At 37.1% G+C, this 27,398-nt stretch overlaps 2 protein-coding genes across 2 annotated transcripts; one reads left to right on the plus strand and one right to left on the minus strand.

The window, feature by feature from the left end:
* The first annotated feature begins 158 nt into the window (after window positions 1-158).
* On the plus strand, window positions 159-2,322 carry si:ch211-250c4.5 (coiled-coil domain-containing protein 110). The gene is made up of 2 exons (XM_051650938.1): window positions 159-1,920; window positions 2,151-2,322. Exons 1-2 carry the CDS (start codon window positions 174-176, stop codon window positions 2,207-2,209), a joined length of 1,806 nt encoding a protein of 601 aa, XP_051506898.1. The 5' UTR covers window positions 159-173; the 3' UTR covers window positions 2,210-2,322.
* A 132-nt stretch (window positions 2,323-2,454) lies between these two features.
* On the minus strand, window positions 2,455-21,719 carry hells (helicase, lymphoid specific). Its single transcript, XM_051650934.1, has 23 exons — window positions 21,443-21,719; window positions 21,237-21,334; window positions 21,033-21,136; window positions 20,440-20,562; window positions 19,661-19,714; window positions 19,538-19,562; window positions 19,354-19,415; window positions 19,231-19,269; window positions 18,698-18,922; window positions 17,539-17,721; window positions 17,254-17,397; window positions 16,947-17,143; window positions 16,736-16,832; window positions 16,361-16,522; window positions 13,146-13,297; window positions 12,916-13,057; window positions 10,963-11,046; window positions 10,165-10,284; window positions 9,948-10,064; window positions 5,085-5,244; window positions 4,017-4,113; window positions 3,569-3,645; window positions 2,455-3,397 (listed from the first exon to the last, which is right to left on the minus strand). Exons 1-23 carry the CDS (start codon window positions 21,448-21,450, stop codon window positions 3,306-3,308), a joined length of 2,562 nt encoding a protein of 853 aa, XP_051506894.1. The 5' UTR covers window positions 21,451-21,719; the 3' UTR covers window positions 2,455-3,305.
* Window positions 21,720-27,398: the final 5,679 nt, after the last annotated feature.

Genomic DNA, 27,398 nt, shown 5'->3' on the forward strand with positions numbered 1-27,398 from the left:
CTTACAAATGTCATTAAATTTTTATTCACTGAGAATTATTAAATAAATATCATTGGCTGTAGTTTTGCCTAATTCAGTGGCAATTTGAGCTGACTGTGATTTGTTTGATTTCAGCACAATGTTAACAGTTTGTGGCCTACATTTCTTACAGAACAAAGACATTTGAAATTCCAATGGATCCAGTCTTTCAACGGACTAGAAGGTCTGTACACAAGTACAAACTTGACCGTATTCATCAAACACAGCAGGGTTTGGAGAGGCCTATTTCTGATCAGCTGGATAATCATCAGCCAGAAGCCGACAACAGTGAAATGCAATCAGATGACAAAGAGGTACTTTTTAGTCAGCGAAAAAAAGGACAAGATGCTTCTTGTGCAGTGGATACCCTTGAAAAGAGGTTCTTCAAATTGCAGCAGCGTTTATTGCAAAATACAAATGGGCATGATAATCAAGATTGTGATGTGCAGACAATGGAATCACTGCAAAGGATTTTAGCCGGAGCAGATCTGCTAAGAAAAGAGGAGGCTGCAATGAGTATCCTTGGGCCAAAATATGATTTCCAGACAGACCATAACTCTAAGTCCTTCCACCTGCCCTTCAGCTACTTGATTAGGTCTAATTCGACAAGAGTTGCTAAATGTTCCTCAAACTCTTCCAAAGTCAGTTTAAAAGATGTATCAAAAGGTCGGGAAAGAAGCAGAGTTGATAAGGGCAAACATCTTGACTTCTTTGAAGTTGTGAAGGAACAACTGCAGCAGAAGGACTTAGAAAATCAACATCTTGTCCATTTATTGTTGGTCAAGCAGCAAGAACTGAAAGATATGAAAGAGATATCAAAGCAAAAGGAAAAGGAAATGCAACTTATTGCTGAAAAGCTGAAATGTGAGGAACAGAAAAATACAGAAATTACCACCAGGTTTGAGCATACCTGTGAAGATATGAGGAAGGAACTCTCTGCAGCCAAAAGCGACAACAAAAACTCAATCAAGAAGCTTAAAGCACTACTGGAGAAATATGAGCGACTCCAAACACGTGGGAACAAAATAAAGGATCAACTCAGCGTGGAGCTCAGTGAGAAAAAGAGCTCTCAGAAAATAGTACAGAAGTTAAAGCAGTTGGCTCAAGAGTTACTAACCAAGCAGAAACATCTTGAGGAGCAGAGAGATGCAGCAGCAAGAGATCTCGCTTTATGCAAGGAAACACTGCAAAGGATGGATGCAGAACACAAGAAGAACCTTGCCATTAAACAAAGACTTCAGGAGGAGTTATCAGCAATGAGAACTGAATCTACAAACCTCAGAGATTATTTATGTAAAGCTCAGGAGAAAAACAAGGAGCTCATTCAATTGGCTCACTCCAAAGAGTCTGACAGAGAGAAGAATGAAAAGCAATCGCAGGACATGATTGAAAATTTGAATGCTGAGTTGGAGAAGTGCCGGACGGAAAAAGACAAAGTGCATCAACAATTGGAGGCCATAAAACATGAATCGAAATCAATTCACAACAAACAGAATGTGGAGATCCTTCAATTGCAGGAGCAGCAAAAAGCCTCTCTGCAACGCTCCGATGCTTTAAGAAGAGAGTGCGAGACCTTGATGGAGATGGTCAATAAACTTAAGAAAGACAAGCAAATCCTCACTGAAAAGCTGGAGAACATTCATAAAGAAAAGGTGAAGTCAGAGACGGTGAGCACAAAGGAGGGAGAAAGACTCAAGGAGGCCATCAGCTTGCTGGAGCGAGAGAGAGAAGTGCTGTTAGCAGAGATGGAAGACTTGCGCAAGGATTACCTCGGCCTCAGTGACAGAATCGCACAGAAAATGGGCCATATGGATCTGGCTGATCCTCCTATGACAATCAAAGACATCACTTCAAACTATCTGAGAGATGTACAAAAGAACAAGCTCTCACCTACTGATGAAGGTATGATTCTTGATCAGAGTATAAATAACCTATAGAAGCCAAATAAAATGACATTTAATAACTGATTTCCAGGCTTCAAGTCATGGATATTTCTATTGCTCTGTGACTTCAGTCTCCATTAAAATCTTTATCCAGCAATCATGAATGATTGAAAAATCATAAAAATTAATTGCTCAAGTGTGGGAACCCTATCAAGCTTATCTTAATAAAAATGTCATTCTTAATTGCAGTGATACAGGACATAAGAAGAAAACTGGAGGATGAGAACATGCAGCAAAAATTAACTTAAATTGGGTTAAATTGTAATAATCACAAGACATAAGCTATTTTGTCTAACTTCTGATAATGTAATTTTGTTACTGGCCACATTCTTTTACGCAGACATACAAACTCATGGAAAAGGTTATATTTTTCAGTTGATTTGTTGTATTTAAAGCTTTTAAGCTTAAACCCTTTTTCTAAATAATTCTTATTAAATTTTAATAAATTTGAGCAAATTAGCTTCAGAAAAGGTGACACTTGCTGAAAGGTGAGTAGTTTGCACCCGTTTAATGATGTAAAATGTGACTTGTCAGTGAGGCAGTAAGTCTTACACCAACTTTATCAAGAAACTGCTGGTATAAAAGATTGTTCCATATTTTAATAAGTTTTTTAATGGATTTGGAATACATGTTAAAATGCAGTTTCCATACTACAGCCACGTTAAACAACTGAAATTGTGTAAATGAACAATGTGCAGCTTATTAAAAAACTTGATTAAACCACGACTTATCATCAGATTATATTTACAGGAGTTTAGTCGGTAATGCATATCCAATTGTTCATCAGTCTACAACAGTAGAAACAAATTACACCACAGAGTTCCACTGTTAAGTTAATTAAATTCTAGTGCCTACACTGGCACACATCATTTATAGATACTCACTGGTTCTCTGCCTACACCGCTTTTATGTATATGCTGAATTTCTGGCAGAATATAAAAGTTATGCACAGTAACATTTCTATATCAAGTTCTTTTGAATGCACCAAGCATGGCCAGTTACATTAAATAAGCTGGACATGAACAGCATACAAAGCTATAGAAAAATAAAGGCAAAATCTGCATGTTCTACAGTATCCTAGAATAGTTCAAAGTGCTTTCAAGAACATTTCTCTGTTTAGATGATAGATTCAGTCAACTAGGCACAAAATATACAACAGTATCTGTAAATGCAGGATTCATTTTTTTAGTGCTATTCCCAAAACTACTGAATGTTTGATAAGAAGTATGAACTGATTACAGCAGTTGAAAACAAAGATCTCACTCTTTCTTTAGGCAGTTTTTGCAGTGGTAATAAAGCATACAACTTTGACCCAAAGGTGAGTTCCAAGTGTCGTCACTCCTCTCAGGAAAGACTGATGTCACCATTTTCATCTTTGGCCTGTATAACCTTAAACACACCATCCTTCTCCTGTTTGATTCGCTTCTTAGCTTGATCTGAAATATGACTCAGATTAGAGGGGCTTACAATATAAATCCTTAAAAAAAAAAACTTTTGAAATACACTATGCTGTGGATTCAAATATTTGCATGCACATTCATAAAAGACATGCATCAACTGGTAGTTAAATTTTAGATGTGAGCTGTTAAAGGCATTGATCCATTTACCCATTAAATCACTGCGGTCCAACAGGATCTCCAGATCTTGGTCACTGATGACTTTTCCTTTAGTGCCTTTCACTGCCCTGGAACACAGCATGAATCACCATGTCAGACAACATGTCTCTAATGAAGCCACTTACAGTAGCCCCTTTTCAAACATATAGCCCTTTCCAGGAAATTACCTGTACATTTCAGGTTAGAGGTCATGTGTGAACAACCTTTTTGAAAATACTGGTAAAGTTTGCTCTGGCAATTTCCCTTAATTAGAAGTTTTATCATTACCTATACATTTCCATACTGATGGTAAGTGTGAGCAGCACATGTGGTACATTTACCAGTAAAGACAACCCAAAGATTTCTGTAATTTACCTGGTTGCATGTGTGAACGGGTCTAGTACAACTCTGTGACACATTAAGACATGACACATGAAATGTATGGTATAAATATCTGTACCTGTCGTAGTCTCTGGATTTTAGAAGTTCAACCAGCTCATTTACATCGATGCAGCTCTTTGTCTGTTTGAGCTCTGCTTTTGAACCTTTGAATTTATCTAATGACAAACAGAAAGTTAACAGCTCATTTTAAAGGCTTTTAAAAAATGACAGCTGCCAGTGTTGTCATCATAGAAGAACAAAATTATAAATCGTTGAAAGGTTTAACAACTCATTAAATCAGCAAAGACTTAATATACCACAAGACACTAGGGTGAGGGATATGAATAATTGTATATCACTGTAATGTCTTTTATGAAAAAAAAAGTATATTAAATAACCATGTGACGGGGTGGGCGATACAAGCAAAAAAACTGTAGCGACATTTTTGAACTTTTCGGTCGTTAACAATATATACAGTATATTACGATACAGCCTACACATTTTGATGGAAAGTGACACAGAAAATAAAATTATAAAATTCCTTTATTTAAAACTATGTCCAAAGTAGTCTAATGGTATTCATTTCATTGCAATGAAAAAATTGTCAATAAATAATTATTAAAAATAATGGATGGCAAGTTGGATGGTCACACACACAGATATTAACATATCACGTTATAGAAGGAATAGGAAAACCTATGCTGGTTCACACTCGCCTTGATATTTATTGCTGTACCGCCCAACCCTACAAGAGAGTTTGGCTCTATTCCAAACCAAGACAGCATGTTAAGGCAACATAGGCATGCTACTCCCAACAGTGTTGTTCAATGCAGTAGGGAGCCAAAAAAAAAAAAAGTGTAAAGTTTTTCAATTTGATGTGTAGCATAGAAAGAAATGTCAATTGTGAACATATGAATGAAATATATTGATTAAACTAAAAAAATAAATAAGCCTATTTAACCAATATTCGTGTGCCAATGTATTTTTGTGCATAAGAGTATTTTGACATTGCTTAGCAACATGCCAGACACTTTAGATGTTCCATTATGGTTAGGATGCTGCACTGGAAGGTAGGACTGCAGAGAGCTTGCGTATTGGAACAGGACCTATAAGTAGTTGCTGTGCCATTTCTGAAATAGCCACTTACTTTTATGAATGACCATCTTCTCCAGCTTTCTCTTGGCAGATGCTCTCTCCAGGATCTTCTCATCAATGGTGTTGGCCGTAATAAGGCGGTACACCATCACGGGTTTGGTTTGCCCAATACGGTGACACCGATCCTGCGCCTGCAAATCTGCCTGAGGATTCTGCAAATGAAAATCATAACACCATACTGACATTTTGGCTAACTAGCAACAGCTTTTCATTAACCTAAAAAAAGGACTAGCAGCTCTGTTAGGCCTGTCACGATAACTACTTTCCTTGGACGATATATTGTCCCAGAAATAATTGCGATAAACTATATTAGTCATTTTAAGACCATTTTATGCCACTGATATAATGATAATATAATAGCATAATAATTCAAGTACACCCTTTCAAGGAGCAATTCACTTTTAATTCTTAAGAATATTCAAACACTGGAATTGGAATGTCAAAAAAAAAAAAATTAAGTTTGAAAGGGTATACTTGCATTATTATGCTATTATATTATATCAGTGGCATAAAATGGTCTTAAAATGACCAATTTATAATGGCTGAAACTGACATGAAAATGTTCTTAAACAAATGCCAACTGAAAATAATGTATTGTGTTTGCTCATGCACCGATACGTCAGTACAGTATTAACATTTACAGCCTGTATGCTTCATGCAATATTCCTTATTGGCGTTGGTTTCTGTGTGCATGTCAATTAGAATGTAATTTTTAGGCCGACGAGATAATGGAGCACACATTGAGCGAGGAGGAGAGATAACTGTTTAGAATCAGAATGAGCTTTGCCAAGTATGCTTACACATACAAGGAATTTGTCTTTGTGACAGAAGTTTCCAATGCACAAACAATACAGCAACAAGATAGAGATAATAAAAAAAATAGAATAAAAATAAAGAGTAGAAAGTATGTGTAAATATAGAAATACACTAAGACAAAAAAAACAAGAGATATATTTCACCAAAGTGGCATTCAACTAATCACAAAGTATAGTCAGGACATTAATAATGTGTAAAAGTACTATTATTATTTGAAAAAAAATTCAGAATTTCTTAAACTACTTCAAAACATCCTCCATGTGCAGCAATGACAGCTTTGCAGATCCTTGACATTCTAGCTGTCAGTTTGTCCAGATACTCAGGTGACATTTCACCCCACGCTTCCTGTAGCACTTGCCATAGATGTCTTTTCAGGCACTTCTCACACACCTTACAGTCTAGATGATCCCACAAAAGCTCAATGGGGTTAAGATCCATAACACTCTTTTCCAATTATCTGTTGTCCAATGTCTGTGTTTCTTTGCCCACTCTAACCTTTTCTTTTTGTTTTTCTGTTTCAAAAGTGGCTTTTGCTTTGCAATTCTCCCCATAAGGCCTGCACCCCTGAGTCTTCTCTTTACTGTTGTACATGAAACTGGTGTTGAGCGGGTAGAATTCAATGAAGCTGTCAGCGGAGGACATGTGAGGCGTCTATTTCTCAAACTAGAGACTCTGATGTACTTATCCTCTTGTTTAGTTGTACATCTGGCCTTCCACATCTCTTTCTGTCCTTGTTGGAGCCAGTTGTCCTTTGTCTTTGAAGACTGTAGTGTACACCTTTGTATGAAATCTTCAGTTTTTGGTAATTTCAAGCATTGTATAGCCTTCATTCTTCAAAACAATGATTGACTGACGAGTTTCTAGAGAAAGCCGTTTCTTTTTTGCCATTTTTTGACCTTAAGACATGTCAGTCTATTGCATACTCTGGCAACTCAAAAACAAACACAAAGACAACATTAAGCTTCATTTAATGAACCAAATAGCTTTCAAATGTGTTTGATATAATGGCAAGTGATTTTCTAGTACCAAATTAGCAATTTAGCATGATTACTCAAGGATAAGGTGTTGGAGTGATGGAAATGGGGCCTGTCTAGATTTGATAAAAAATGACTTTTTTCAAAGAGTGATGATGCTGTTTTTCACATCAGTAATGTGCTGACTATACTTTGTGATCAGTTAAATGCCACTTTGGTGAATTAAAGTACCAATTTCCTTCCGAAACAGCAAAATCTGTACATTATTCCAAACTGTACGTATGTTCAAATACAAATCTGTTATATATAGTGCAAGGGCATGTAATGGCAAAAGAGGTAGGATATGTTGGATAAATATAAATAGACTAAGCTGTGTATTGCACATAATTATGGCTCAGTGGGGCAGTTTTAACAGTTCATGTCCTTCAAAGAAATTAATATGAATCGATTAGAATACGAGTGAAAGCACCACAACTATCTCAAGAATGGCATAACAATTTTCATCAGCCTCTTGTTTGCTATTGTTGATGGCATAAATTAAAATGACTAAATACCTCAAATGCAGAGTAATCAATAGCTCGAGCAGATACAGACGGCATGCTTAAAACAAACTTGGTCAATGAAAGAATCTATTATTAATCATGCAAAATAAATCACTCATGATGATGAGCTGTTATGGCAGAAACCGGGAGACTAAAAGTGCATGCATGCTCAATTTTTTTGAGAATTGCCCGTTGCATACAAGCACATGCCTTATGAGTGAATGATTGAACGAACGACATGGGTTTTTGTATTCTGTCCCCCAATATTAGGATATTTTGAAAATACGTTTATATTACAAATTTTAAAACTTTTGTGAGAATTGGAGTGTAATTTACTGTAGACGGCACTGTTGGTTTTCATAACCGATATGTTGGGTTATAAATTAAAATGTTTATATTACAAAACTGATACACTTTTTTCAATTTTCACTCTGAAGTGATATTACAAAATTAACATTTTATAATTAATTTCTCTAACCATACATTATAATGAAGGCTTTGTGAAATTGCGCAACTTTTTGATTTACAGATTTGAATGACAGCAGACACATCAACAATTTGTTCATCAGTCCATGCTACATTTGTTTGAAATGACATGAGGTACAACACAAAGTCACTTACGAGTCATAGCACTAAAATTTAAAATGATCTTGCTAAATTATTTCAACACTGACTACGACCGCATTAGAGTTGAATCTTCACCATAGTACGATTAGTAATTTTGCCCTCCGCTTTCAACATGACTGAAACAACAACAGACTGCTCAGTCAGACTCCTCCTACATCTGTTTGCAATGAACCGTGAGGTATAACACAATTTCATATCACTTACGAGCCACAGCACTATAATAAAAATTATCGGGCTACACCATTTTAAAACACATCTTCTATCATGTACACCAATAAAAGATGACCGAGCCAATGAGAGTAAGTTACGGGCGGGGCGACACGTGTTGCCACACCCCAATGTGTTGCCCCGCCCCGTTCTGCAAGCTGCAGCCAGGGATACTTGCACAGAGCAGACAGCGACAGGTGAAGATTACGTGTTACTCTAGGCTAATAGGTGCTTTATAGGTGTTTTTCCCGACGACAACATAATTCCAGCCAGAAAGTTTGGAAGAATAAGTCCAAATGGACTTTGTTTCAAAGCCGCATTCCACAGCTCCGGTGTGGGAACATTTTGGCTTTAAGCTGAATGAGAGAGGAGAGCCCATTAATGTGAAAGAGCCGGTATGTCGACTTTGTTTAAAAACAGTGACAATGAAAAGTGGCAACACAATTAACCTAAAAGCTCATCCTGATTTGTTCCTCACTTTAATGTAGGATAAAATCCATGTAATTTAGGATTGAATATCACATACAAGCAAGCAGTATAATCAAATGGTTTGGCACAACTATTCAATATCTCTCAAACAATGATAACACACCAGCAACAACGACCACATCTCCTTTCATGTATGTCTATGAAAGATGAACGAGCCAATGAAACTTATGGGCGGGGCGACACAATGTAGCACCGCCTCATTCTGCAGGCTGCAGCCAGGTCCTTCTCGCACTGTGTGTGTGGAGGAGCTGCCTGAGCCACACCTCCGACACAGAGCAGATGAAAGGACAGAAGCAGCGCAACTGGCTAAAATGTTGGTGACATTCATTTATATGTAAACAAACACGTATGTAAACACAATGGCCAATATCGAGGTCAGCAAAAATGATAGAGGTCATGTCCATATATCATAAGATAAGTCGATAACATAATTTTCGTGACAGGCCTAAGCTCTAAGATTCACACTGACCACCAATCCATCAATAATGCATTCAATCAATAATGTTAGAGTGACCAACAGCAGAAATGCCTAATAGCAAATCAACAGTACAATGTCCAAGTGGCTTCCAGTAATAAAATCGCTGTCAGCATGAATTGGCTTCTTAAAGCCCAAACTATACTTCAGTACAGGAAGCGTGACATAAATTTCGTCATCAGCGGAGAGCTTGAGTACTGAACGTGCACAGTCAAATTTTAAAAAACACACATATTCTAAAAGCGTAGAATACGCATGCACCTGGAAATATTTGCACTAATTAGTGGGTCCACAAGGTGGCAACACTCATTTTAGCCACTGCTTTCACAAAGAAATGCTAGAAGAAAATGTAGTACCCAGTAAATAACTGGAGACGATTGTAGAAACAACAGTAGATGTGCACATCAAGGGTGTGTGAGGAGGTCAAGAGATACCTGCATTTGTAAAACTCGAATCTGAAGGAATATAAAAACATCTTTATGAGTCTAAATTCCAGAAGAGAAAGTCTAGTATCTCATAGCAGTCGTAGCGCATGCGCAAGCCACCTGTGTATGCACGCAGTCAAATGAAGTATACTTAGAAAGGCTCGTGTTCAACTGTATGCAATCACTAAGCATTCGCGTCAAAACAAAAGTATACTTTGGATAAATAAATATTAATTGGTGCATGAACTTTAATATGTGCCATGGTTTCGATTTTTTTTGGAAAACTTTTCAAATTCATACCCAGTCGCTGTCGAATATGATGACCGTGTCAGCAGCTGTGAGGTTGATCCCAAGACCACCAGCTCGAGTGCTCAGGAGGAAGAGGAACACCTCTGGATCAGAAGAGAACTTCCTCATCTAAATTAAAGAATACGTTTATTAAATAAATCCAGATTGGCTGTAATGTGATCGAAATCTTGTATTAGCCAACAAACTACTCCTGAAAACAGCTTCTCACATTCTCATCTCTGTCTGTATAACTCATTGATCCATCCAATCGACTGTATTCATAACCTCTGAGATAACAGTAATCCATCAGAATATCCAATATGGAAGTCATCTGGCTGAATATCAGCACCTGTACAAAATAAAGATGTAGATTCAATTAGGACTAAGTGGTATGGCCAGATTGTTCTCTCACACACACACGTTGGTGCGGCTATCCTTATGAGGACTCTCCATAGACAATGATTTTTATACTGTACGAACTATAGATTCTATCCCCTAACCCTACCCCTAAACCCAACCCTCACAAAAAAAATTATGCATTTTTACATTTTCTAAAAAACCTAGTTTGTGTGTGTTTAAGCGATTTGAATTATGGGAACACTAGAAATGTCCTCCTAAACCACATTTATAGCATAATACCCTTATAATTGCCAGTTTTTAACCTAAAGAAATTGTCCTCATAATACACCTAAACCCACCCACTCACACACAAAGTACTTGTAAGTTGTGACATGAGGTAAGGCTGCAAAACTAACCCAAAGGAAACTTAAAAGGCCAAATAAAATGCACTTTCAAATCACTGTGACTTAAGTTCACAGTGATGCTCAACTTTATATCGGCAACAAAATCGTCACAAAAATAAAGTAAATATTCAATATATTGCCCACACCTAGACATAAACACTGTTAAATAAAACAAACAATTAAATGTGTTCGCAATTGCCTTATAAACACAGCGGAGTTTGACACTCACTGATAGAGCTGTTAATCATTGAAATGTATATATAGGGAGAGATTGTGAACTTTACCTTGTGCCCTCTTTTCTTCAGTTCAGGAAGCATTCTGTCTAGGATAAGAAACTTTCCTGATGCCGCCACTAATTGCTCATCAATCTGTACCAATGAGATGGAGATTGTCACTCATTCATTGTCTTGTCAATGCAATCACTTCATACTAGGTGAGATCAATTTCACTTAGAGCTGCAATGAACAATTATTTTGATGATAATTGTATAGTGTAGTGTATTACAAAAGGTTTAAAATGTAAATGTTACAACATATATAATATTTACATTGTATATATGGGTTATTTATCTAAGCATTTGCAACCTTTTGAAACTGACAGGTATTTTTTGTTTTTTTTTCCTAGCTGTGGGAAAATCAAACTAAAACTTAAGTTATAACATCATAACTGTGAGTTACATTACTGAGTTGGGACTGTGCTTCTAGTGAAAAGTTTGTTTCCTACTCCACAACAGATCTTGTTTTATTTTCATTAGGCTCTTAATTATTTAGGTAATCTTTAGAAATATGATATCAAAGCAGGCCAGTTTGTTTCCTAATATCAAACAACATTTGAACAGAACATATTACACACAAGGAAAACTTGGTTCATAATTTGTTCATAATCCTTGAAGGTCCAGACTTTTAAGTCCTTTAAAAGATTTCCCTCACAACATTATAACTTCTCTCCTCTTGCCTGCACCTGACACCAGTATCTCACAGGAAAGTGATGGAGCGAGCTACACTGTCTTCACTCTCATTGGTAGCCGTCCCCGAATGTTGATCATCATTCGCACAAAGTTAAACTTCTCAACTTTGTTGTATCGTTCGCCACGCCTACACGTTTTCACCAACGCTCACGGTCACTCGTGTCACCAGAAGTCGCTGTGCTCTCATTGTAAATTAATGGCATCCTGTTCCTTGTCGCTCTGTGTCGCTCGCTGTGTGAGCGGGGCTTAAGTGTGGTAATGTGTGGTTTACAAAGCCTTGCAATTGATGTTGGTGCATGATAGAGACAACACTGGAGCCTTTCTCATCAGTCCTATCTAGCCGTTTGATTTTCTCCATTGCACATTAAAGTAGCAAATTTTCAGTCAAATTCACAGGTTGCATGAGTATTTAAGTGCTCCAGAGACAGGACAGCGCAGAGCACCTGCATGAGTGTTTCTACAACATGTATGTGTAACCAGGCTTTAATCGTCACGCACAGATGCGCGTTTCAGATGAGAAGCATATTTAGTGCTTAAAGAGCTGAACGTGACATGAACACTATTTAATTTGATTCAGCTGCAGGACATTTTACATGGGCAGCCACTGCAAAATTGTAAATGCAGGAAACCCTTTTTTATTAAATGGCACAGTTTAATCAAAATGTGCTCTCTTTCTGTTACGATCGGTTTGATTGATGAAGACGCATGCATGCACGCTCGCTTAGTTATTGAAGTTTGTCAGAGACTTGCTTGTGGTAAAGAAACAGTTTTGCGAAATGGAAATACAAGCCCCTGATTTTGAATTCAGAAAATGTATACGCTGTAAACCAGAAAATAAAAGTAAAATGTAAGTTATGCCCTGGAGAAAAACACCTCATAAGCACATCTAAAAGCACAAGCACTCTGACAACGCACCTGACCTTGCAACCGGTCCACATTAAACTGTATGCTTCTAATCTTCTTTGAAATGTTTCACAAAGTATACTGTATTGTATATTTATTTGATCTGTAAAGCACTTTGGGTCAACTTCTATTGCTTTTAAATGTGCTCTATAAATAAAAGGTTGACTTGACAAAGTGCTCTGAACAACTGGTTGATTTTTCCACTTTTTTCAGCATTTTTCACTAAGTGACATCACTGCCTGCTGTACATACTGTATCGAACTAATCGATAATTCAATTAGTTGATGATTTTCATTATAGATTATCATCAATTAGTTGTTAATATTTTTACTGCAAAGCTGAAGTTGCATTTACATGTGCAAATTACCTTAAATTCTCCTGAAGGGTTCAGAGGGTACTCTATCAGGTAAGCATGGTTGCAGCACCTCTTCAGCAGCATCAGTATGTTCTGCAGTTTCAAGTTGATTTGAGCATCAATCGGCATCTGTACCTCCACCACTGGTGCAGAGCTATGGAGCAAATAACCAATTCATATCAAAAAGTTTGTGTTCAGTTTAAGCAATAGCAAAACAGGTAAACACCAACAGAGCCCCAGACCTTTCCTGACTTTCCATCTCTTGCTGAACCTTCTCTATGTATTTCTTCAGATCTTGTGCAGAGTCAGTGCTATTCTCAGAATAGTCAACCACTTTCCTGGTCTTGCGTTTTGGCCGGCCGCTGGACGTCAGCTGCACAGGTCCCAAATCATCCTTTTGGAAATATTTAAAGGTAGTTATTAATTTCACAGGTCACCAAAATTTGAACATTCAAAATTTATCCTCATTTCATCCCAAACCTGTATGACTTAAGGAACACAAAAGCAGATGATTTAATGAATATATCAGTCAATCTTTTTAATACAATGAAAGTGCTTCACTTAAAAGCTTAAAAACTGAAAAATGACTTACATTTTGGGTTGTTTCTTAGCAAAACCGTATGCATTCAGAAGACGTGGAATATGACATGCAAGTCACACTGACTACTTTAATGATATTTTTGGTACTTTTTTTAAAGGGATAGTTCACCCAAAAATGAAAAATTCTCTCATCATTTAATGACCCTCATCATTTAATGATCCCAAATGTATATGACTTTCCTCCTCCTGCTGAACACAAATGAAGACATTTGGAAGAACACTGCATGAAAAAATGATGAGAATTTTCATTTTTGGGTGAACTATTCCTTTAAGCTTTAAAGTCAGTCACAATCAACTGCCATTAAATTGAACAGACAGACCTGGGGCCGGTTGCACCAACTATACGTACGTTACAACTTAGCCTAGTTGTGGCGTAAATGGGCACTAAGTCACAATTTACACACTACTAAATATGAGCGATGCACCATTAAACTTAGGTAGAATGTAACCCTACGTATAAACTAAATATTTACAGAAGCCTCCGACCAGGAGTAACTGATGGAATAAAAAAAGCAAACTCATTTAACAACATCAATGAGCTCATGTTTTGTGTGACAGGCATCAATCATTTCGACATATGATGATGATGATGATGTTGGCATTTACAATCGTTTACATTTAAGAGAGAGCAAAAAAATAAAATAAAATAAATAAATTTACTTTTAAGCAGCTCTTCAGCATGAAACTGATCTAATGGTGTAGTTTTCAGGATGCGTCGCCCGGTGTCAAGTTAACACATTCAAAAAAAAAAAACAACAAAAAAAAAACATTATATATATATATATATATATATTAGTATATTAAAAAGAATAAATGTCTATTTTTCCAGCCTGTTGTATTAGTATTTATCCCCTTATTTATTTTAGATACAGTTCCTATATATTGTTTTTTACACAGGTCAAATGTCCTATTTATCAAATGTAGCTACTTTTACTACATATCGTATTTTAATGGGGATATAATTTATTACAGCTGACAGTTACAGGTTACAAGGTTTGAACATCAACTGTAATGAGATCAACTGAAATTCACGACTGTTTAACACTTCTGTGTACAAATTTGAAGGCTGCTTACTGGATCAGTACAGGTAAACGTCATATTGTGCAACTACACATCACTTTACGGAGAGCTTACAACCTATTAGTTAAGTCTTGCCTTAAGAACAGGTGGTGCAACCAAATTATACACCGACTTAGTTACCTTTACATTTATGCATTTGGCAGACACTTTTATCCAAAAGCAACTTACAGCTCAAGGACACAATGGTGGTGGCTGTGGGGATCAAACCAACAACCTTCTGCTTACCAGTTCAGTGCTTTAGTCCACTCCGCCGCCACCACTACTACTACTACTAGTTACAAACTAACTAGTAGTTACTAAGCCCTTAGTGTGAACTTTACGTCCTAACTTATGTGAGAACTTACACACAGCTGGTGCAACCCTACCCAGGGCTCTGCAGTGAGAGCATTTCTTGCATTTGTGAGTGAAAATTACTGCGAATGTGGAAAACTAATTGGGTGCACTGGTGCAAATGACAGTTGATCTAACACTTGAACTTATACTGTAGTCTACCATCAGAAAACAAAATTAAAGCCGTATTGGCAGATATACTACGAAAACATGATTTAAGTGAGTTCCTAGGTTTTTTTTAATGTCAAAATGCCGTTTTGAATTATGACAGATGTCTTAAAAACATGGTGCTTATGTGCAAAATTTAGAAAAACAGCGAGATGCGGCGCAATGGTCAGAGATCTCCGTCTAGCACGGGTTTTCATAGAACAATTAAAAAAAAATATATATATATATATATATATATATATATATATATATATATATATATATATATATATATATATATATAAAATGGACACAGAAACGCATCTTCAATAAAACTGAGGTAATTTGTGCACATCATAGAAAATAAGAGTTAACATTTTATACATTACATGAACAGGGTTGCTGCAGAGTTTTTAAAATTAAATTTGACTTCAGACCTTTTTCAAGACCTGAACAGATAAAATTAATACTGTATCCCAATACCAAAACAATCCCACTAAAATCACAACCTAAAAAAAAAAAATAAAAAAAAACTTTAAAATACATGTTTTCCACAAATATGTCACATTAAAATTGGTTTATGTACCATTATATAAATAAATACAATTACAATACAAATACAACTAGGGGGCCCTGGGTAGCTCAGCGAGTATTGACGCTGACTACCACCCCTGGAGTCGTGAGTTTGAATCCAGGGTGTGATGAGTGACTCCAGCCAGGTCTCCTAAGCAACCAAATTGGCCCGGTTGCTTGGGAGAGTAGTAACATGGGGTAACCTCCTCGTGGTCCCTATAATGTGGTTCGTTCTCGGATGGGGCGCGCAGAGAGTGGTGCATGGATGCCACGGAGAACAGTGTGAAGCCTCCACACACGCTATGTCTCCGTGGTAACGCACCCAACATGCCACGTGATAAAATGCTTGTAATAGACTGCTTCTTTTTTATTATTATTTAATAATCATTATTTATTATAATTAATATTACATTTTACTGTAGTTTTAATATACTGTTGCAATTTCAGGCATCAAGCTCTTATTTTGAATCTTGCTTTTATTTTGACGTGAGCTTTTGTTTTAGCATGTGGTTTTGACGGAAGGAAATTGTAGCCATGCTGTATTCTCAATATAGTCATGGCCGAAGGGGTTGCTGTGCGTTGTGCCTTAAAAACACCCTTTCACCACGTCATTATTTCAACTTCATTCACAGTTTAGCATGATTTCTTGTACTTTGTTGCTTTAAAATAGCACTGTCATTTAATCTGACACATAAAAGTTAATGATTAAAAAAAAAAAAAAACTAACTTTCTCCTGGCCCAGTAGTTTTGCTATAGTCTTGTTTACAATGGCCATGTAAAAGGCCTCTTGTTTGTTGGTGAGGGGTGCATACACCACAATCTCCTTCTTTGGTGGGACTTCCAATGTGACATCTGACTTCAGTCTTCTTAAAAGGAAGGGTGTGAGGATCTGGAAATTTGAATACCATCAAAACAAATGTTCATTAAATGCAATAATGTTTGTATATCTGACTTATGCCAATCATTTAAATATAAATTTAAAAGGATAGTTCATTTGAAACATCATTAGGGTGAGTAAACGATGACTATTTTAATTGTTGGGTAAGTTATCCCTTTAAGTAAGACTAACTAAGACTTTGTTGATGTCATGTGGTGGAGATACCTGATGAAGCATGTTGAGGATGTTTTGCTCTCGCTCACAAGCCACAATATTTTCTGCATCTGAAGTAATGGTGCTTATGTCAAACCATGACTCAAAACTCAAGAAAAAAAAACAAACATTAGATATAAGAATTAGACAGACATTAGATATAAAGCACCCACTGACATGTTTAACACAGCTTCATTAATTTATTTAACACGTGACTTCTTACCTCTTGAGGTCATCAAACACATCAGGAAGGAGGAAGTTGAGGAGAGACCATAGCTCTGACAGATTATTCTGCAGGGGAGTTCCTGTCAGAAGCAGTTTGTTATCAGCCGGTAACATCTTCAGCTCTTGCACTAGTCGACAGTTCAAGTTTTTAATTCTGTGGCCTTCATCCACAATCAAATAGTTCCAGTGGAAACGCTGAGAAGACAAACCAGAAGGAAATTATTGGAATTGCTGAAACAAATACTAGGAATTAGCTAGGAATTAACTTCCAGAACAACTGGTGATGCAAGAAAAGATTGGTTTACCTGAAGAAACCTCCTATCTCTCATGGCTATTTCAAAGGAGGTCACAACTACAGGACACATTTTCAGGGGGCCCTGGTGCTTGCGGATCTGTTTCACCTGGTCCATCCTCTCTTTTTGTGGTCCATGATAAAGCATGACCGACACCTTAAGCACAGGGAGCAAGAACAATGGCCATTCAATAGTCAATGGCAACAACAGCATATGCTTAATATATCAAGGATTGTTTTAAAGCCATTTTTAAAATAAAAGGTATTTAAAATATGAACAACTGTTATTGTATTTCACCTCTGGTGTGAAGCGCTTAAATTCTGAGATCCAGTTTGGAAGAGTGGATAAAGGAGCCACAACCAGGAAGGGCCCAAGGACTTTCTTCTCAACCATCATGGCAACATGGGCGATGCACTGTATTGTTTTCCCAAGACCCATTTCATCAGCAAGGATACCATTGATGCCATTCTCCCACAGCATCTGTACAGCAGACAAAATGATAAGCAAATATGCTATATTTACATATCCTCATTTGCATCATTCAAGATTCATCTGCATGACAATCATATAGCACAGAAAGCCAATCAGAACAGTAGGCGTTTACAGTCAAGTCTTGAAGGAGAAGGAGCACCAAAACGGAGCATTTCTGACAGAGGGTGGAAAATGTTTTACAAACATGTGACTGTTATGCAAAAAAAAAAAATATTACCATATTATAGGTGAACCTCAATGAACATATTAAAATAAAAAGGCATGTTATGACCCCTTTAAAAGATTAGAACTGCAGCGCTGCCCATCTCCACCATAAAAATCTGCTGCTCGAAAGAACCCAGAAGTGCAGTTGCCTGCAGTGTGACGTCAGAGTAATTTCATCAATTGTGTTAGTGTTTTCCACATTCTAAGAGCACTCGTAAGGCTCATCATACAGCGTTTTCAGTGGTTTCGGAGCGGTTCTGTGCACACTCCACAATTCTCTCTCATTCTCAGACTAACAGATGTGCTCCTGAGTTCAGTTCAGTTTGCTAACATGCGCCAAACATGTTACATTTAAAGCGCACAAGATTCAATTTATGTACTCAATAGAGAAACGTTATTCATTTTAAAACAAAAAAATTATTACATTCTGCAGCTTTAAATAACTGCTGTATGACTTTGTCCACGTCATACTGCCCTAATATAAGTTATTCAATTTTATTCGTTCTGTTCATCATCAAAAACAGTGCGGAAAACATGCCTTTTTAACTAGATTTTTACTACATCTTAGTGCATTAACATTCTGAATCTACTTTACAAAATGGCTGTTTAGTTCAAAAAAATACTAAACATTGATATGTTTTAAATACATACTTAATCCCTAATGTTAAGCCTCAAAATGAAACATTGTAGAAAAACTGTACTGCCCTCTGCTGGTCAACTACTCATTCAGGACTGCTCAAAGTCCCCAAGAAGCGCTTACCCTGAGCCATTCAATGCCTTCCACCTGATACCACCTCATCACACCTCCAGTGAAGAGTTTGGGTTGCTGTGCAGGTACAGGTTTACCGTTCACTGTTCTCTCTGGATCCAGCATCTGCTGGCTGTTTTCCCGCATAGCCTCGGACAGCCGGCCTTTAATATCAGAGTTTGAGTCACCCAGTTTCTCTATATCCTCAGCTTCCAATTTGACTGCTGTATGAGCCTCCTTCAGAAACGAGATCAATACAAAGAAAAACATGAGTATATGTGCAATATGGAGATAAATACTAGATCACAATACAAGTACCGTAATACTTCAATTCATGAGCAACACCTATCTGAATTTGGTAAAGCAACCGGTGTAAACAGCCATGTATTGTTATTATTGTTAACTATATTATGACTGTATGAATATACATCTCATTTAATAATGAATTGCCATTTTACAATGGCCTTGAATGCGGCTCATCTGATCACAGTCAGACATGATTGTTTTAGAATACTAAACATTTCAAACCAATTATAAAACCTTACCACTTCTATTTTTGGTTTCTTGGCCTTTGACATTATTTCCTAAAAGAGAAAAATCCACATTACTGATAAAATATGGCGATATATTGTATTGTATAAAACTAAAATGTAAAAGTGAAGACCCACCTCTTTGGACATAACATCTGCAATTTTGTAATCCTCTTCCCATCCACGCTTCTTTTTCTCAGCTTAACAAGAGAAAAAATAGATTAAACGAATTGCACATTTAACATCTTATAAAGCATACCAGTAATTTATAAATACCCTTATTGATGAATTGCACTGTATAGAAACAGTCTGTGAAGCTTACCTTTTACTGTCTTTTTATCATTACCCTGTGGAGAAAAAAAAAAAAAAAAAAAAGTCGAAATTCAGATCACTTTTTTTTTTAACAAATAAAATTTGGGAAAATATGCATACTCAGACAACTTACCTTTTTCTTCAGGCTAGCAGCTTTCTTCTCAAGTCTTTCTTGTCTAAGTTTTTCCTGTTTCAAAAACAAGTTTATAAAATTAATTCATTTCTTTGAAGCAAAAAAATGAAATCAATTACTTCATATGCACAATGTTTATACCAGTAATGAAGGTGATAATGCAAGCATGCTGCATCTTGGTAGTCATTAAGAACTGACAAAAAAAATCCTTGACAGAATCATTAGATTTAACATTACAAATGCTTCAATCAAGTGTAAAGACAGGAGGCTGGTATTAAAAACTGCTGAACTGAGTGTTTATAACATCTCATATCACTCATTTTGATGCTGTTAACCGTTTATTCACTATCGTTTTAACTATGACTTGAATCAATACATAAATGAATTAACGTTCAGTTATTAGCTTTAATTTAACTTTCAGCAAATGTAGGTATCGTTGCAGATGTTATATGTTCATTTGGGAATCCATAACATGCTCTTCAGATTTAAAGATTATTTTTTTAAAAGAAAGAATAACATGCTTATATCCTCTCTGTTTAACTCGTGTCACCATTACAAATGACCCGGCAACAATGTGTTTTACATTTCTTTATTATTTTGATAAAATCCTGATTAAAAGTACTCAAACACACAGTACTTCATTACATTACATAACCACTCAAGCACGCAGTTAGCTTATAATTAATTTCAGATGAAAACACTGAAGCAAGATTTACATCCGGAAACAGTAAACCTTCAAGGGTGACAGCTCTTTCCTGTCTTTTGAGCACAATACACACCTCTTGCTGCTGCTGCTCCATCTTCGTGAGCAGAAACTTTGAGTATATGTTGCTTTTCTCTAAAAGGTGCTGGAGTCTTTTGAATCGCATCTCTTGGGAATCTTTTTCCCATGACTGTCTGGCCTGTTAACACAGCAATGCAGAATTAACAGGCACTTTAAACTGACAAGCATCTCAGTCTAAATTATAAAAAAAAAAAAAAAAAATTTTTTTTACTTTTGCAAAACAGGGCAACAACTGATAAGAGAGACTCAGGGTTCCCACACCATTTGATCAACGAATTTCAATGACTTTTCCAATTGTCTGAGATTACTGGACAAAACTTTTTAAAGTAATTTATTGGACTCATAAATAGCCATTTCTAGCCAAACATATCAAAAAAACCTTTAATGCTTTTACATATTTCTATGACATTTCCAGGTCTGGATATCACAATTAAAAAACAAAAAACAACAACAAAAAAAAAAAAAATAATAATACCACCTTATATTTTCAGGCTTTCCATGACCAAAGGAATCCTGCACACTTTCCTAACACTAATTATTTCAAATATTATAATAACTCATTTTTCAAAGCATGGCACAATTGTTTACCTCCTCCATCATCTCCCTTTCTTTCTTCTCTCCCTCCTCCATCAAATGCTTCTCCTCTTCCTCCATCTCCTTGGTAATGATCATCCCTTCAGCCTGGTTATTTTCTAGAACGTGCAGGAGATCAAGTTTAAAGTACACAATGCTTGAACCTGCACAGACAGGTCTGCCACCATCTCTAGAGGATTTGTGTAGTGCTTTGCCTACCTATAGTGGACTCCTCCACTGCAGTACCTTCTGGCTCCTCGGATTCATTGGGTTTGGGACAATGAGGTGAAAAACTGCGTGTTTCTTCTTTGACAATGCTGCAACGTTTAGATGCAACAAGTAAAGATGCATAGATATATATTACAATAAAATTCAATAAATAAATAAACTCTGACAAAGTAAAAGCATGGCCACCCATCACTTACCCACTCATTTCAGCTGCTTTTTGGTCAAGTGAGATGCAGAAAAAATTCTCAACACGTCCAAAATGTGACAGAATTTCTGCAACTCAGTTCTATGAAATGTTTTTAGCAATTATGTCAAACTAAGGATTATCTAACGTACCACAAAACCTTACACAACAATGACGCTAGCGTAATTGAAACGAAATTTAAAAAAAAGCAGAAATGTAGCTGACCGAACACGTTTTTGTCAAATATAAAACAATCAAGAGAACTCTGCGAAAACCAGCTGAACCGCATACCAACCTCGCGACTGTAACCTGAAACTTTGGAGACGCAAGCTGAGGCGTTTCGCGCCACCGTGGACGAAACCACTACGGCTCACATTTGGAGGGGTACGTATTTAGCATTAGCGGTTCATGATCCTCTTCATTGCAATGCTTTATGAAAATATTGCTTAATCCGTACATTTTCTAGTTCTCAAACACTAATGAGTGACATAGGTTGCATAACATACTCTAAAAGAGTCTACAAGTTTGACACATGTTAGTAGTACCCCCTTCGACCGTGGTACGTATGCAACAGCCTAGTTGATATTTCCCGCGAAAATACAGTTCATTCAGTGCGAAAGTGGGCTGTGAGTGTTGCTGAGGGTGACTGGTCTTAAATGAACTCGGTCATTCAGCCTATTTGCCAAAGTACATATATAATGCATATGTATGGGAGTTGGAAAAATATAAACCTGTTTATGAAGAACTGAAGGATTGGGTGAAGCATGTGAGAAGTTCTGTCTGATGTCACATGGCCCACATCACTTTCAGCATAATGTGGAAAAATATTTGCTTATGAAAGGAATGCACAATAAAGTGTGATTCATTATAAGAAGCCACAAAAGACCGTGCTTTATGTCACTTCATGCCATGCCTAACTTGCTTTGGTTAAAAAAAAAAAAAAAAAAACCTTGACCTCGAGTGTTTATTGCTTTTATAATGCGGCAAAACAGCGGTATGATAACAGAGACCAATGTTCAATCATTCATTTCTATCACTGATCTGAATAAACATATTTTATGGAAGTCGTGTGATGCCGTGTGAGGAGGAGACATGTGAGTGGCGAGCTCTGCGCACTTTGCTAGTTTTAATACTATTTGTGTCATAAGCAGGTGTGATTCGATACACCCTGATTCTTCACTGTTCTAGGAAGACAATTTGTAAAAAAAATTCTAAATCCTCAGGCTCTGGAGACATTAAAAGACACTTACATGCTCAAGCTGATTCCCCGCAGCGGCAGGCCGGAAGCCTCGGACTCAATTCGGACGGTGAACTGTAAGAAATCCGGCGTGAATTGATGAATGTGTCGGCAATGCTGACGAAGGTCGTTGCAGACTTGGAGGATCATGCTGTGATACATCGATCAATCACTTCCATGGAGACGAAATTCTCTGAGTTGGTTACAAGATTGTCGGACGTCGAAAAACGGATCGATTATCTGGAGTCATCGGAGAGGGAATTAGCTGCTACACTAGCGACCAAGATAGACTTGCAACATGTATTTTGAAAAACTGGAGGATTTGGAGAATCATAATCGACGAAACAATGTCCAAATTGTTGGAATTCCTGAGCATGAGGAAAGCAGAAATATGGTGAAATTCCTAGATGAGCTCTTCCTGAGTCTGCTCAACATAACAGGCCATAAGCTGGAAATCGAGCGAGCTCACTGTGTTCCAGCTTGCAGATCCACAGAGGGAGACAGGCCCCGATCAATTCTGGCCAAATTTCTGAGATCATCTGATAAAGATCTCGTGTTACGCGAGGCGAGGAGTAAAGGAAGTGTCGATTTTTGCTTTACTTTTTTTTTTCTTGTTTTGAGAAAAGGAGGGACGAGTAGAATTTCTTTGTTGTTGTTGTTTTTTTGTGGTAATCAATATTATTTCACAAATGCTGTCCATTGAGCTTAACTTGTATTGAACCCGGAATATTCCTTTAAAGGGGTCATGACAAGTGGAAACAAATTTTCCTTGATCTTTTGGCACATAAGAGGTCATTGTACTATAAAAACACACTGTAAGTTTCAGAACTCAAAACTTCCTCCTTACTGCAAAAAGAGCATTTGTTGAAACCAAGCTGCCAAAACAACTTTTTCTCTGCTTCCTCCACATGTCACACTGTGGTAGACATTTGCATCTGACCACCTCCACAACAACACATCAACACCGGGGCCTGGGTAGCTTAGTGGTAAAGTATGCTGGCTACCACCCCTAGAGTTTGTTAGTTCACTAGTTCGAATCCTAGGGTGTGCTGAGTGATTCCAGCCAGACTTCCTAAGCAGCCAAATTGGCCTGGTTGCTAGGGAGGGTAGAGTCACATGGGGTAACCTCCTCGTGGTCGCTATAATGTGGTTTGTTCTCGGTGGGTTGAGCATGGATGCTGTGGTGGATGGCGTGAAGCCTCCACACGTGCTATGTCTCTGTGGTAACGTGCTCAACAAGCCACGTGATAAGATGCACAGGTTGATGGTCTCAGACACAGAGGCAACTGGGATTCATCCTCTGCCACCCAGATTGAGGTGAATCACTATGCGACCACAAGGACTTAAAAGCACATTGGGAATTGGGCATTCCAAATTAGGGAGAAAAAACAAAAAAACAACAACACATCAACACTTACTTTTCCTTGTCACTTCTGTAGCCCTGCCCAGTAGCGGTAAGCAAGATGGCAAGGAGAGAGCAGGTTAGTCAAGAGCAGAGAGCAAATCATAACAGTGTTTCTGTGTAAAAAGACACAAATACTAATTTTATACTGTAAGCGAACCTCAAGGAACATTTTTAAACAATAGAAAAAAGAATTTAGAGAATCGTTGCTCATAAAGGTTATAAAATCATTTCCGCGTTGGTTCCCCCTCATGGGCAATATACAGTATATGATGTACAATATGATTATAAGACAGATTTTAGTGATTCCATATCAAGATAGTATGATTGATTTTAGCATATCATTAGTAGGTTAAATGTCTGCACCTTGTTGCTTGTTGTCAAGTCCTACAAGACTAAAGCAAATCTCAGTCCTTTGAAATCCATTTATGCAGATGACCTCTGAATGTAATGGCCTTAATTAACCACAAAGTGTCAGCAGAGACTTGCTATTTTTTCCTGTACCCTACCCATTACTAGTTGAGTTCAAACTAGGTGAGCCTACAGTTGGCTACTGAACTCATATATTATGAACTGCAGATAGTTACAACACTATTATATATAGGCCACATACTTCAAATTCTTGATTTGTTTTCTCAAAGTGTGTTGTATGTTTCATTCTGTTAAACAGGAAACCTTTACTGGTCCCATTGATACTGTTCTGCTTCTCCCAAAAATTAATTCAATGAAGTAATACTGAAGGATACATTTTATTGTGTACCAAAGTGTGTATTTGAAGATTAAGCACAAAATAACAATTATTACTCTAAAATGTCATAATTTAAAATGTATTTTTTAAATCTTAGTAATGCATGATCAATCAACATAATTGAGCTTTGCTGAAAAACGTCATCTCATGCTTTATGGCCTTTAATTTGATTTTCAGTGCACACGGTTGGCTCAGTGGTCTGTGAGCATAAGCCAACAGTAGTGAAACAAAGGTGGCTCTGAAATTCTTCACGCTTGATAAGAGCAGATCCATTTACAAAACGGCTTTCCGTCAAAGGACAGGACTCCCTCTTGCACACTGTCCCAGAGCAGTCTTCTTATCTTTCCTTTGGGAGAATGTGTGCTCTGCGTCATGTGTCTGCTTCTTCAGCCTTCCTTCCTTGCTTCCATCTTTGAGAATGAAATGTTGCAGATGCCACATGAGCCTGAGGCCAAACCTGCCTAAATTATACCTGAAATCCAATAGCCTTACATCAAGTAAAAGAATGGAAAAGAATGTGTCCATGAGGGTTTTTAATCATTCAGCTCATTGTAAAATGTAGAAGACATGGACATAGGTCCATGGCTTTTGATCAACTTATATTTCTCTAGAGGTCAGAGATTTGCATTAAGGCATATATCTTAACATAAGTAGTATTTTAACTGATTTTCCTTTGTATGTATTAGATCTTTATTATAAGTTTGTATTTCTCAGCAGGGCCATAGCTAGTGCGGTGAAAGCTGGTAGTGATTCTAGGGGCACAAAGGTACAGGGGGGCCCATAACAAATTTGAAACTGTGTTTCTTTAATAGGTAAGGGGCCCGAAGCAATATATAGTCAGGGGGCCCATAATTCCTTCCTCCACAGCTCTCTGTAATACTTGATTCTGATTGGTTAATAGGGTCAAATATTTTTGTTGGCTATAATGACTGCTAAACTGTATAACTGACATTTGACCAAGCCAATCATTTTACTAAATAGCTCTACTAGTCTCTTGCATCACTCCATAGTCTCTTCTCACATTATATATTATTAATAAAATCTAAATTTAATGTCCATGTATTTATTAATTTGGTAAATAGCCTTGGAGTAACAGAATAATGTACACTCATAATATATATATATATATATATATAGTCCGGTCCTCGAATCTGATTGGACGAGAGATGTTCCATGAGTACTGATGGTCTCACACCATAATCACTCGGACGATTCACTGTGTGTGTCACTCCGCTTGTGTTCATGCCATTCTAAACTAAAGTGTAAGAGCAGTGCAGATGTGTTAAGAGCTACTGTATATGTGCCTATTTACATGTAATTGTTTTACATTACATATGTTAGCCAGCAGGTGGTGGCAAAAGATCATTTTTGTGTGTAATATGAGCCAGTTAGGTGATGTGAAGTCAGCATCAGTCAGTGTTTACATACAACAGCACTGCATGATTGCTCGTATTACTACTACACTACTAAAGCTAGGAAATAGCTTTAAACAGCTTTAAACGAACAACTTCAGCATTGTGGCTCATCACAGCTGAGAGACACAACAGATTGATTAAATACACAATCTCAAGGCACTTACCTCTTACCGGAGTTTCCACATTGGAGTGGACGTACAGTTCAAAATGGCGGAGAAGATTGTGGTTTCTATAGTTAAAGACTCTTGCGCACCGGCTACTGTGAAATAGGGAGAAATACCCCCGCTTGGACGGCTATTTTCCACTGAGAAAGCTGATCTTCAGAAAGCTGACATCATCTCTGCTTGGGAGTGGCAACAGGTGATGGCACATGCTCCGTCTCTCTCTCTCTCTCTCTCTCTCTCTCTCTCTCACACACACACACACACACACACACACATACACACATCCATCCATCCTTGTTTATCCAATAACTTGGTAGAAACAGCACAAGCCTTGATACTATTTCTGAAGTGACATTTTTGAATTACTATCGAAAGCTTGGACGCATCATTTGGTTTGAACCAGCAATGGCAGATTCTGATCCATCATGTAAGAAAGTAGTTCCATGTACAAATGCGTTTTTATGACCATATTCAGTTTTTCCTAATTTTTTACAATTTACTTGTTCATTGAACTGTTGTATATAAGCAATATCACACTCGCAATCGTGCTATATGGCCCTAAATCAGCACTGCTGTGATTACCTATGGCACTCAGCCTGTGGCCGAATCACAGCAGTGCTGATGTAGGGCCATAATGCACTCTTACTTGTGTGATATTGCTTAAATATATATATATACATTAGCCTATTTTTAAGATTTACGCATTTCAATTTCATTACAAATTCCATTGAATTTAATTGTGTAATGTTGAACAAACTTACATGAATAAAACTTAAAATATATAGTTATTTATTTTATTATATTAAAGATTACACAATCCAATGGAACAATTTAATGGAATTTTTAATGAAACTTTCATTGAAAATGAAATTTTTTTTTTTTTTTTCAGTGTACAGTCAGCTGGTCATCATGACAAAATACCCCCTTCATGGGGGTTTCAAGACTGTTTCAAATATAAAATATAAAAGTTATCAGCTGGGCTCTAATATTCTGAATGAGCATC

Source organism: Myxocyprinus asiaticus, chromosome 23 (assembly GCF_019703515.2).
Source record: "Myxocyprinus asiaticus isolate MX2 ecotype Aquarium Trade chromosome 23, UBuf_Myxa_2, whole genome shotgun sequence".
Taxonomy (NCBI): Eukaryota; Metazoa; Chordata; class Actinopteri; order Cypriniformes; family Catostomidae; genus Myxocyprinus; species Myxocyprinus asiaticus.

Coding starts and splice junctions, on each gene's coding strand:
- si:ch211-250c4.5 (XM_051650938.1), top strand. CDS start 174: ATGGATCCAGTCTTTCAACGGACTAGAAGGTCTGTACACAAGTACAAA. Junction 1,921..2,150: donor GCTCTCACCTACTGATGAAG/GTATGATTCTTG, acceptor TCTTAATTGCAG/TGATACAGGACATAAGAAGA.
- hells (XM_051650934.1), bottom strand. Junction 19,270..19,353: donor CAGATGTTATGTCCAAAGAG/GTGGGTCTTCAC, acceptor TTTCTCTTTTAG/GAAATAATGTCAAAGGCCAA. Junction 18,923..19,230: donor AGAAACCAAAAATAGAAGTG/GTAAGGTTTTAT, acceptor TCGTTTCTGAAG/GAGGCTCATACAGCAGTCAA.